Source organism: Prinia subflava, chromosome 18 (assembly GCF_021018805.1).
Source record: "Prinia subflava isolate CZ2003 ecotype Zambia chromosome 18, Cam_Psub_1.2, whole genome shotgun sequence".
Lineage (NCBI taxonomy): Eukaryota > Metazoa > Chordata > Aves > Passeriformes > Cisticolidae > Prinia > Prinia subflava.
In genome coordinates, this window is record NC_086264.1 from 4,647,897 (window position 1) to 4,661,455 (window position 13,559).

The window sequence follows — 13,559 nt, forward strand, 5'->3', positions numbered from 1 at the left end:
GCTGTCTCCTCCTTCCCAAACATGGCACATTTAGGCCACATAAAAAGAGGGCAGCATCTCTTCTGAACCACCATCATAGCCCGACCCAAACTTGCTGTCACAGCAAATCTGAAACAAGAGCTACAACTCAGACAAGCTTCATTATTTATTTACCTCTGTGAGAAGATATCTTATCTTTAGTATCAGCAGAAACATTCCTTGCCATTTAAGTAAGCAGATATACAATAACACTACAGCCTCATAGGTCCTTTTTTCTTTGGATAGTAAGCTCCCCACCCAGCAGCAGCCAAAGCACATCAATGAAAAAGACAAATAGTCTTTGATATAAATCCTTTTATAATCTGGAGTTACCCTTTACTCAATCACCACACCTTACACCAGCCAGTAAAATATCAAGAGAAACACAACACAAAAAACCTCAACATAAAGTGTATCACAAGATTGTAACACCCCAAACCTACACACATTCTTTTCTGTCTACATTCCCCAATACAGTGATTGTTGTTAAGGAGTCATGTGGAGTGCAAGCAAAATTTGTGATTACACACTAGAAATAAACAGTGGCTTTCATTTTCTCCAGACACTTCCCTGTGACACCCGTTAAGCTCCTAGAAACACAAAATTAGCATGAAAATTAAAAAAATAGAAAAAGGAGGAAAAGAAGAGGAAAAGAAAAAGAGGAAAAAAGGAGGAAAAAAAAGGGGGGGAAGAGTGAGGGAAGGAGGGAGGGAGGGAGCGGGGGGGGAGCGGGGGGAAACAAAAGGAAGACAAAAGGAAAAAAAAAGGAAAGAAGACTACAAAGCAAGAGATAATATTGCTTTAGAATTTATGCCCCTCCAAATGAGGAAATACACATTCTCTCGTATTTTTGTCCAATTCTATGCTAGCAAAGATTTCCATAAGGAGACGATAAAACCTCATCAGGTGAAATGTTTCTAACCAGCACCCCAAAGTGAATGTCACCCAAGAGACAATTCAGCATCACAAATTAATACTGCCACATATCCTGGCAACAGTAACAATAGCCACTTAACGAGGTTCCTTTTCATTTTCCTCACCAAGACACAAAACACTTCCCACCCACAAGCCCCTGCGTTTAGCCACTGTTAAATGATTGATTATCAGCAAACAACAGACCATACTCGAACTGATTGAGACTCCTTCCCCACTACTATGGATGGCTCTGTACCACACACAGCAACCTGCTCTCAGAGTTCCACAGATGAAGAGCCACCCCTTTTCTCTTCAACAACAGAAGCAGTGTCAAAATATTTGCAGCTGGAAAACCCAGTATTTAGTACACCGAAGGTGCTGTGAGACCCTTTTTTAAACAGCCATTTGGTTACAAGATGCCACAGGAAAACTGTGGAGTGGTAAGATTGGACATAGAAATGGAGAATATTTACCAGCAAAGAGAGAAGGTATGCTACTTCCAGCAGACAGAGGAGAGCCCAGAATGTCATATACTAGAATAAATGACAGACTGCTTTAAGATGTCTCACACAAGAACCAACTTGCAGATAAACACAACACTGTGTTCACTGCTGACCTGAAAGCCTTCACAGCCATTGAAGCTCACACAGAGATGCCAGTTCAAACTGTGCTCTAAAACCAACATGACACAAGAAATATGCAATTACTTCCTGACATTTCAAGGGCAGTACAACACAAATGACACTGCGAGTGGATGGATACAGACACAGAGCTGATGCAATTGAAAAAATAGAAAGACATGTCTGCAAAACACCTCTGCAAGTTTAACAGTGCTTCAGACTGTCTTTTTGCACAGGACGAATAAGCTCAGGTCAGCAGACTATACTCACATCTGCCCCACTAAATTTAAACTTTTGAGAAAAAACAATTACACAACATCTGTGGTGAACTCTGAGTCAGTACACCATGGACATACCAAAGACAGGGAGGAGGGATAGAAATAAAAAAGGAAGAGAGGGGGTGGGAAAGAAGGAGAAGAGCAAGCAGCAGTCACATAGGAACCAACATAGAGACATTTGAGCAACCCATCCTCATGAGTAACCTCAACAGAGCCAGAGGTGGATACTCAAGAGCCCAGTTCTGAAGACATGTGTACTTTGGAAGTTGAGACAATCCTCTGGTGCACTGTGGAGCTGGCAATACTATCCCCGTGTTCTGAGTCACATGTGCACATTGGCAGAACAGGAACTCCAGATATAGTGCAGAGTAGCCACACCTTCACCAGCAGCCAGTGATCCTTTCCTAGCAGTTTACAAATGGACACACTAAATACTCCCAAAGTTTTATTCAGGAAGAAAATTTGGAGTAGCAGACCAAAACAGATCAGTCCACAACACCTGCTGTTTTCTTTCCAGATTTCCGAGCCAGCAAGCACAGGGCAGCAGTTCCCAGCCTGTTCACATAGCAGAGGAGATGGTGTACTGTGCATCGCTGCAGTAACAAAGACCACTGCGCACACAGCTGGGACAGAAAGAGCAGCTTGTCAGGGCAGCAGGGCTCCCTTAAAGCAAACAGACAGACACAGGCAGGGAGAAAACAGCCTGTGCAGCACACAACAGCATGCTGTAGTTTTCCTACAAAATGAATGAACCTTTCTGTTCTGGACAGTGAACACACAAAATTCCTCAGGCCTTTGGGCAAAGAAAAAAAAAGGCTTCACAGAACTGGGCAAGGACAGGTACTTCAGTGACCAAGACACCAAATATAACTTACCTTCTTCAAGGGTTTTATTCTTCAGTGATAGACCTAGGCTAAATTGGGCTCCAGTACACCGTGCTGTGTGGCCTTTGTGAACTCTGAAGCTTTAGTTGTAAACAAGGAGTTTCTGTCAATTGACAGTCAACATTTCATGTGCATTTTCATTCTTACCGCCATTTCATAACGCAACATATAGAACAGACAGCTGTCATGAGAAGAAGAGTTTCTTCTTTGACTTTGCTTTTTCTATTTTCATAAAATGAGTTACAGGCTACAACGCTTTAACACTCCCAGTCTTTTGTGACTGCCTAACTGCACAGGCAAAGAATACTACTTACTGGAAAGCAGCCCTCTGAATGCGGGAATTGGAGAACAAGGCCTCCCTAATAAAAACCCTCATTTTTCCACTGACTTCAATTTACCACCACCCACCACAGATAAAAAACCATCCCCAAGTGTCACCTTAGGCAGTAGAAAATTTACTACCTGAAGCCAAGAGTAACTGGTTTGCACTAGTGAAGAATGAAATATTCCTGTTAAGAAGATGAATTAAAGTTTGTCTCTGTGGGACAGACAAGAATATTGTAAATTTCCATGCTTTTACTAAAAGGAAGTTACCCTTAAGCCTATAAGCAACACTACATATACCATAATAAAAGTCTTATTGTCCAAGTATATCCTGGTGGCCAGGTGCCTTGCACTGGCATGGGTAAGGGCTCCTGTTCTCCTAACATGCATCCTGCAATCCAGGCCTGATATTTAGAGAAAGAAAAATCCCTTCTTTGCCACTGAAAAGAAAACCCCCCCGAAAAACCACACCTTCAAGAATTTAGAAAAAGACTATTAAAACCCTTTTTTTTCTTTAAATGAAGTTAATTTTCTTCCTTTTTTCTTCCTTTTAAAACTAAATCCAGACAAAATATGACTATTTACAAGGATATTAAAACTAATCGCTCCACTCATTAAGTGCAATTACTCTGACCTTTGTGAAAGCCCTAATAGATTTTCATTGCTTTCACTTCCTACAGCAGTACAAACCTCATAAAGCCATTACAAACCCCCATGAACCCCACAACTAAGCCATTAAACTCCTCTTTTACTTTTCAGAGCTTATTCATTTGACGCAACTATAGAAACAAATGCTAAGAGTCCGCCCCATTTTCCATGCCTTCATCCAGGCTCAAACCACAGCAACCAAAGGGCTGCAAAGGAAAAATCCCGAAACGAAGAACTTGGAGCGATAGCTCCAAGGCTCCCAGAAAAATTCTCGTTAGCTATGGGAAAGCTGGGAATGGAAATACCGAGCTCCGAGTCCTCACTAGGCACTGCCACGGCGATATTTTTTTTCTACTTCCTTTCAGTGGAAGTAACCTCCACCCATACGCAATATAAACACAGGGTACCGAAAACTTGGCCAAATTAGTGGAAACTGGTGGGAGGGGGAAAAAAAAGGAAAAAAGAAAAAGAAAAAAACAAAACAAAACAAAACAAAAAAAAAAAAAAAAAAAAAAAAAAAAAAACCACCAAAAAACCCCTTGTGCCTGACACGTCCCTCTCATGATCCCCGCCCCGTCCGCGTCCGCCCGGGATTGGGGAAGGGTTGGTTTAAGGGAGCCCAAGAAGAAATCGGTGAGGAAGGAAAGTAAGGACAGGGATAATACGAGGATGTCCTCTGGAGCGGCCAGGCACGGGCCGTGCCCTCCGGGAGCCGCCGCCTTCCTCACCTTCGCCATTTCTGGGATCCTCCGGGTGGGGCCGAGTTCGAGTCTGCAAAGAGAGATGCAACTGTGAAGGACAGAAAGCGACAGCGCCCGCCCGCCTCGGCTGCCCGCGCCCCTCACCTCCAGAGACAGGCACCAAGATAGGCTCCGAGAGAGGCACCGAGAGAGGCTGGAGCCGAGAGGGAGGAGGTCCCGTTGCGGCCCCGCCGCTCTTGCCTCACCCGGGGGCCGGGCCAGCCCCACCCCAGGCGCCCAGCGAGCCTCGGCCGCCTCCCGGGGCCGCCTGCAGGCCGGGTACCACCGGCTGCGTGCCGGCTTTCTCCTCCTTTTCTGTGATGCCCCGGAAGGGTGGCATTAGTGCTTTGTTTCTTAGCGAACGTGAACCTTTTAAAAGAAAAATTACATTTGCCGACAGACAGCCTCCAGCAGGTGCTCAAGCACCCTCCGGATGAAGTCTGTATAAAATCAGTTCCCATGGATCGAAGGGGATCCTATCCCAGCACTAAAGAGCAAGTCTGAACTGAATTCGGTAAAAAGCAGACATTCCATTAGCGGACCTAGCTTGGCTTCCAAGTAAGCCAGGTTAGCACAACAAGTACAGTGTTGAAAAGAATATCAGGGCTGTAGCTCTCGACTATCAGAAATTGCAAGCGTTTCAGGCGATGACATTTGTTACTTCATGTCTTCCAGCAGGACCATTTCCCTGCACCAGTAACAGGAAAGCTATATCCCATTTGGGAGAGCAAAGACGTGCAGTCTGCATGGCTACTCAAGGAGCTGCTCCATCTAAGCTGCAGACAGACTCACTCCCTCAGCCACACAGCCTTGAGTCAGATGAAAGGAGGAAAAGTGACTGCAATGCGAATGGAATTCACTGTCTCTGCCAAAATAAAACAGGAACACAATCCCGCTGTGTGAGCGTTTTAACATGTAACAGTAACTTCTGTCTGAAAGTAAGTTGCATTTACCTCACAAACAGCAAGAGAAACATAGATCATTATGTGTAATTTAAATATTTTGTCCAGCATTCCTTGTTGCCTCAGCAGTGCACATACAGTTCAGCAAAAACATGGGATCCACCCATCTGGCTTCCTCTGCAGGACCAAGGAACAAATTACTAAAATGTCCTGATTTACTTATTAAATTCTGATATGAATCTAATCCATTGAAATTGCATTCCACACATGCCCAAAGACGCATAAAGGGAACAGAGAGCTGCTCATAGCATGCATGTGGAAATGCACATATGAATTAGATGTAGAATCACAACATTAAATAAAACATTATAGATTATAATTTTTAAAAAGAGCAGTTGATATTCAAATTGGTTACTTTTAATTTAAGCACAGCCTTGCTTAGATATCTGCGACTGTGCCTCCCGCTCAGCCTTGTTGGGAGCCCCCGGCCTGCAGGCACAGCAGTCAGCTGGGGACACTCCTCGGTGCCCTGGGGTACCCCGAGCATGGGAAGGCTGTGGTCAGGAGAAAGCCAAGGCTGAAAGAGGCTCTCCACAGTGGTAACAGTGCAGGTCTTTACTGGTGTCTCCGGAGAGCTCCTGGATCCAGGGGTACAGACTGTGCAGAGAGCGAGGCTCGCAGCCCACAGCCCCTTTTACAGAGAGGAGGGTACAAGGGGGGGAACCACTCATCAGCCAGTGGGGGAAGGCTGGGGAGAGAACAGGGCATATAACAGACAACGAGGATAACCACTGGGGGTACATTAGAGAAGAGACCCCGGCTTTCCAGCCTAACACTCGACGCCCTTCTTAGAGCCTTCTAGAATAGGGGAAGGATACACCAAGTGATGGGCAAGAGATGAGGGAGGGGGTATGAGGATTGAATATAAAGGGGATGGTACAAATTCTCAATGAAGGAGTTAGAAAAGGAAAAGAAGAACAAACCTTAACAAGCCAGAACAAAGGCAAACAAAACACAACAGATATCCATCCCTTTCTGCAAAATAAGGTCTTTTTCTCCTTACACATCATACCTATATGAGACACAGGCCACAGTGGATCATGTTTCAAGCTGTAACATTTAGACAGTGCAGACATAAGAAAATGCACTGGGAGCTGAATCCACTCTGTTTAACACACTCCAAAATTCTGTCAACTGGAATGAGACACAGGAGCACTGCTGTAAAGTGCCACATGGAAGTCAAACCTCATTAGTGAATCATATGTGTGATAAAGAAAGAACTATTGGGTGAGGTGGCAATTTTTAAAAAGCTGTATCAGCACCATGTGAACAATTAATGAGACTCTAGGAATCAGTAATCATCACCACTTTGAAATATGTTAATAGAATCTCTACTACAGTAAATATCACAGAAAGGCCAGTAAGTTACTTTTCTTGACACAAAAATATCTATTAAACTTCACAAATAAAACAAGCCCTTGTGTAGTTTGGAAAAAGGTGTCTGTTTGTCTGACAAATAATTGAGCAGTTAGCATGGGACTACCCAGAATGCATCTGCTCTACCTCCCTTGCCTTGCTGCACCAAGCCCATCCCAGCTTCCAGTGCTGCAATGTAAGGTTTGAATCCTCAGCTCCCTGAAATGCTGCGTATAGTTTAACTCGCACAGTGACACACAATTCCTGCTATCCTAAAGAATCTATTCCAAGTGTGTGGTGTGTAACAGCACATTAAGAGGCAAGAGGGGACAGCTAGGCTTTTTACTTTTCAATTTAGAAAAATGGATTTTTCTGGATTATAGGATTTTTGTTTCCTTTTGCCTTATTTGGTATGCTTACTACTTTATACCAGCTCTCAGTTTCAAGGAAATGATCCAACAGATGCATTGAATTCCGTTTTGCCCTTTAAACTTTGTGTTGGGGGCTGTGGATTTGAAATCAAATTAACACATGCCTTTTGTTCTGCAGTAAGTGTCTCTGTGTACACCTTGCTTCTCATTTCCTGTGGCAAAAGCCTATTTTATTCAAAATCAAAATATTTGAAATGGTTTTTCACTCTCCTTCCTTCATACAGCTTGTTATTCTATTCTTTGTGAACAAACATGAGGTAACAGTCAATGGCAGGCTACCTCTGTATTTCTAATCAGTGAAGGACAAGGAAAAGAATCTTGAGAGTAAGAACACAGAATATTTTCCTGCTCTAGAAGGGGTCTGAAATGCATGATCCAAGATGAATTGCAATGGTAGGGGAAGGTTAAACAGAGAAAGAAGGATCTTCTTGCCAGCAAATGATGTTGGGAGTAGAACCCACTTCAGCCATTCTAAAATGTTATCAATGTGTGTTTAAGCAGGGGAATATTTACATAACTTCATAAAACAAAGATGCCTGGGGGAGCAAGGGGAAATGTTAGAGTAAAACCATGGGAAAGACACACCAGGCCATTTGGCAAGATGCAGATGTTTGAAAATAAATCTGATTATCACAGAATTTCAGCACTCACATCAATTTGAATGCAAAAGGAAAAGGAAGGAATAGCTCTATGAGCAAATCCAGGATGAACCTGAAGACATGAACATGTGCCTGGAGAGAACTACATTTTGCACTGATTGTCTTCAGGAGAAACAATTCAAGTTAGGCTAAACCAGTTGCATATGGTGACTCACAAGCACCAGCTGCAGGACCTTCATGATCACAGTGGGCAGGTATTTCACCTGACAGCAGCTCTAGAAGTCATTAGTGCCCACCCACAAGTCACAAATAAGCCTTCTAGATTTAGTATAATTCTTTTTATAATTTTTTTAAAATGAAGACAAATTTTCACACAAGTTAAGAAACCACATGAGGTCATAGCAGTCTTTTCACCTTCCAAACCCCTCCCTGTTCTTTGCGTCTTCAATCACGACCATACCACAATCATACCAGGATGTAACAACCTGCTTCCCAGGGCTCCTGCTGGCACAGTGCACTTCCAATTCTTCCTTAACACAGAGCTGCAAACACCTGAAATGAAAAACAGCAGTAAAATAACAGGAAAAAGAGTGGCATTGCCTTAATAGTATATTTAGCTCTGGCACACATTGAGACTTGGCAAACAGGGCCCTGTCAGTTCCCAATCTACTTCAAATCAGAAGACTTGTCCATACAGAGTGAAATCCTGGGCTTGTAGCTGCACAGGAAGGCAAAGGGTGCATGCAGGAATCATCAATTTTGTGCAATAATTAACTTGATATGGGGTTTCTAATAATGGCCTTGAAAATGTTTTCAGAGGCTGGTTGCAGCACTAAAACACATCTGTGTGTTTTTCTGGAAACAATGAAAAAGTCTAGAGGGATGAAAAGTTAGCACAAAATCAGTTCATTTCAGAAGCACAGCCCCTTGCAGTTGCTTTGAGGAGTTTGTAAAAAAATGAATAAATATGAAGATGGATGGTTTGCTGTATCAAGGCAGTCTACCAGTAGGTCCTCACCTCCTGCACAAAAGTATTGCACCTCATTTTGCTACCATGCTATTTCTGAGCTGTTATGTGACCCTACACAACAACCTTTCAGTGCATCACAGAAGAGAATTAAAAACAAGGCCCTCCTCAAAGCTGGGTTTGCTCTATGTATCCAGAAGCTGCTGAAAGATCCTTCAATTTATCAAATGGAGCTGGGGCACAGGAATCACATTAAAGCATTTCTCACACAAGACAGAAAGGCCAAGGTCTGTTATTGTCCTAGTTAAAATATTTCCTCCTAAAAATAAAATTCCATTGCAAAATATTTTAAAAGCCTATTGTAGGGGCACTGAAGGGCAATAGGCTTACAAGGGAGATTTTCAGGCTTGGGAAAGTTCATGGAGCAGACCATTTTCTTATGGATTTATAACTGAAGATCAACCCTTAATGCTTTTCCACACTTTAACTTCACTCTGGAAGTGAAACAGTCCAAACTCCTTGATGAACCACAGTCAGAAGCAAAGGTAAGGGTGGGAAAAATAGAGCAGTTTCAAGATCATGGTTTGATTACTGCTGACAGAGAAGAATCTGTTTTGTTCCAGACTTGGTGCCAGAGGATAGAAATTTCTCAATGCCTCATTTCCCTGAGCTCCTACTCGACGACAGCTCAGCACAAATGGACAGAGCATTGTGCTGCACTCCAGCACCTTGCAGACAGAAGGTGGGAGACAAACACTAAGAAGTAACACCATTAAAATAAAGGTTAAGAGAGAAGAGTTTTATTGGTTTACAGGCAGGGAAAAAACTTTAGAGTTTAACACTGACAGAAAGTTTATAAATTTCTTTCCCTGCTGCATGTGCTGGCATCAGGGGGCTGCTGAAGGACAGGGAAAGAGTACAAAGTAGAAGATTTTGTTGTTTACTAAAGCACTTTGAGAGTTGCTTTGGAGACTAAATATTGTCTTATATTCCAGCAAAGACAACGTCCTGCAAGGGATTCATTACTTCTAATCCACAACCCATTACAGAGCAGCACTCTGTCAGATTCTTGATTTCTCTGGGGACACCAGTACAATGGGAAGAGGTTAATGGGAGGTACAGGCATTCACATCAATTACAGCAGCAGGCAGCTGATTTCCTCTTACTGGAAAACGATGTTATTTTCATTTACTCAGAGGAGGTGCAGGTTTCTTTGAAATTGTCTTTAGAGTAAGACACATCACAAGGATGCCATCCATGCAGCAGTCTCAATTCCAGCAAAGACAAATCACTTCAACCAGATTCTAGTCCTTGTTTCAGGCCGCTGATGCTGCTCTTGCTTACTAAGACAACGCTACAGCACTATACTAAGGTAGGGCTTGATTTCCAGGCTAATTCTTCCTGAGGAACACAGTTTACATATCTAATTACTACTGATATGGACTCCTCATCTGGGGAAAGGAGAGAGAAGAGGAGATAGGGGCTCAGGTTATATTCCTGCATTTCCAGCTGTTCTGCACAACAGCTTATCATTAGCAGATCACTTGGACTTTGTGCTCTACACTTCCAAACAGAGATGGTATATGAGAGCACAGCTCATCTATAACAGTGAACACTTGTCTTGTCCTCCATCCAGGAACTTGAAACACTGTGTGAAGAATTGAACAGCCATTTCAAACCTTTGGGATAGCACTAAACTACCCTGAGTAACCAATTCGAGTTCAGAAAGGTATTTCCCTTAACCATTAAGGCCATTAGGAAAGAGGAGCAGAGGGAAAAATAATTGAGTTCTGTTAGCTTAATGGAAGTTTAAAAAATCTGAGGCACAGAAAGAAAAATCATCCATGAGTGGTTCTTTCTCTCACCATGGAGAAGAGAAATAAGTTTAGCTTAAATTAATTGGCATAAGGTCACTAAACAAGCATGGGCTTTGCATTTACTGTTCCCTAAAACACTTCAAAATGAGGTCCCGTTACAAGACCTCTTTCTCACCAAGGGGCCACCCATTAGAAGCCACACAAGAGTCCTGGGATACAAGAACTGCATTATCTTCATTTTCAAATGGAGAATAAAGGCAAGCTGAGGCTCAGTGGTGTCCCCAAGGTCACTGCTGGGGACTGATAACTGAGCCCAGGTTTCAAGTCACAAGCTACTGACTTTACACTGCTTTGTTCTTCTTCTCTCTACTTTGCCAAAGGCCCCCAGTGTTACTGAGAATTGCCTCCTTGGTTTACCTATTGACTCATGAAGAAGAATCCATAAATTATTCTGAAGGTTCCAGGATAAGAAGCAGCCTCCCACCTCCTGGTGGCTGTTCTCACTTGATACAGCACAAGCCTTTGCTCCCATAAGAAAGAGCAGAACCAGGCCCACAAAATTCTGCTTTGATTATGAGGAAGTAAGCCTGGAGACAAAACCAAAGCCTGCATCAGCTTCTTTTCTCATCAGCCTTTCATTAAGATTCTAAAATCTTGCTGATTTCAACCTTCCAAGTGACTATTCACCAAAACGCAGTCTGGTTTGATTTTAAACTGTATGGAGCCCACATCAAACCCAGATAACTCAACAGTTTCATCAGGAGGCACTTGTGTCCTACAGAGCTTTAATAATTTGTTTGTAACTTAATCCATTCTTTCTGTCTATAACTTTCCATATAATCCTCAACACTGGAGGTTTAGTACTCTAAAACACAAGAAATATTTTTAGCACTTAGTTCAAGACCTCTAAAGCCACTTCTCTGGTTTCTACAATGCATTTTGATACCTGAACTAAGACAAACATACCTAAACTGCCAGTACATAAGTGAAGTGTCTTTTAATTGCTCATTGCCAACACACACTCAAACACCCTAGAGTAAAATCCTTTATTTCTTAATTTCTAAACTTTAAAAGGTGAGCAGGTCACTCAAAGCTTTAGCTTGAACAAAGCCATGTAAACACGAGGCTTTGGGCACAACAGTGGATAGGAAAATATTCCATAAACTTTCTCCTGTTCACTGTCACACACAATCAAACAGAAACACAATATTCTAAGTTGGAAGGGACCTACAAAGATCAAGGCTGAAGGGCCTGCCACTGTCTAAACCCCAACCTTTGCCTTAATAAAATATTCAAACACGGTTTTAAATCACATTTCTTAGCATTCTACTATTCCCATACTGATCATTGCAAGGCACAAGGGGGTTTTTCCCTCCATGGATTACTGGCCCCACTGTTAAAAAAAAAATCAGACATTGCTGGTAGTTTAAATTTCTCAGCTCCATCATAGCTTTGAAGAGTTGGCTGTATGACAATATTTTTATTCTTCCTAAACCAGCTGTTTATCTGGGAATAAACTATAAGTTCAGGAGAAATGTCCATGGTATTGTTCCTCCAAAAAATCTCAGTGCCTCAGCATCTCTTTTGGTGGAGTTTTTGTTACTTTAATTCACATTTTCAAGCTCAAAACAATTAATATAGCACATCAACAACTTCCAGTAGTGTTAATGACAGCAGAGATGTAGGTAAACCAGAGCCACGTTAAGGTCCAGGAACACAGGAACAAGTGACATCCTGATGCAAACTGCAGTTCTGTTTATTGGAAGGTGTTCCCCCTCCCATCCCCAGCACTAACTTATATGTAGTTATTGTTCAGTATTCACAAAGGAAAACCTGAAAATAGAATCAATTTTCTTGATTCTATTGATAGTATTTTTAATTTTTTTTTCCCCCCAGATTAGAGGAAAAATTCAAAGTCAGGGGTCTTTTCAAGATCCACTGTTAGGCTCCTGTGAAATCTCAAGACTCTTTTTCCAGGAGTGTTATGGTTAAAGCAGTATTTATTCTTCATAAAAGTGCCTTGATGCAAATCCCTACCCACGAACTAATAACAAGCCCTTAAACTATAGATTAGAGTTGGGTTTGCTGTGTTCATGTAACTCCTGCTACAGATCCTGAGCCCTCACCAGACCATAAACCAAAGTGGTTTTTAGGCATTCAGATGCTACAGGATAATGCCATTTGCAAGGGGAACCACAGAGTGCCTGACATTAAACGTTATTTCCTGCCTCCTCCTCCTCTGCCCTGAGCTTCTCATTTTCTTGTATCTATTCCCAGTCAGTGGTTTGACTGGCTCCTCACGAGCTGTCTGCAACACCACCTGCTTGATCACACCCCAGGTAGTCAAAACCCTAAAAATAAAATTGTTGTTCCATTCCAGGTCTGGAGGCCGTTGCTCAAAAAAGCCAATGCTCAAATCCAGACGTGGAATTAAGGGGGAATGAGATGTCACAACTGAGCCAGTCAAATCATCTTCCCAGAAGGAGAAAAGAGAAACATCCAGACCTCACTATCCCCTGGCATGGATGAAACTGAGGTTAAACAACACTAAAGTTTTGTCATACCACTTCTCCAAACAGGGCAAATCTTGCTCTTCTCTAACTGCACAACTCCTAGCTCTGGACTGGTAAGAGGGAGGAAAAGGGAAGAAATTCCTGACCTGATCTCTCCTACAACTTTAAAGCCCTTAGGCACTATTGCAGCATCAGCCTGTGAGCTGTGGAAAAAGGTGGTGCAGTCCCATCTGTACCACAGCACCTGGCAAATCAGCACGTTCAAACTTTGCATCCAAACTACCAAGCAGGAGCAGATGCATTTGATTCTTTTAATGACTAATCTATTTCCTCCCTGGTGTTCTATTATTTGCTTAAGACAGCTGTGGACATAAATTACCTTACTGCCTTCAGCCAAAATAAGGAAATATTCATGGCTAATTAGGACTTTCCTCTCAGGGTTGGGAATGTCTACCTGGCTAAACAAGAGGCAACTCCATAGGTCCCA

At 42.5% G+C, this 13,559-nt stretch overlaps 1 protein-coding gene across 4 annotated transcripts in view; it reads right to left on the minus strand.

The window, feature by feature from the left end:
* LOC134559828 (annexin A5) overlaps nt 1–13,559 on the minus strand; it is a 36,865-nt gene that overhangs the window by 14,598 nt on the left and 8,708 nt on the right. For 2 of the 4 annotated variants that reach the window (XM_063415053.1, XM_063415050.1), the window contains exons 2-4: nt 8,247–8,327; nt 4,533–4,796; nt 4,416–4,458 (exon numbers count right to left, since the gene is read on the minus strand). In XM_063415053.1, coding sequence (XP_063271123.1) covers nt 4,416–4,458; nt 4,533–4,796; nt 8,247–8,327 — 388 coding nt within the window. The remainder of the gene's footprint in view (nt 1–4,415; nt 4,459–4,532; nt 4,797–8,246; nt 8,328–13,559) is intronic. The other 2 variants (XM_063415054.1, XM_063415051.1) reach the window with 1 other exon arrangement.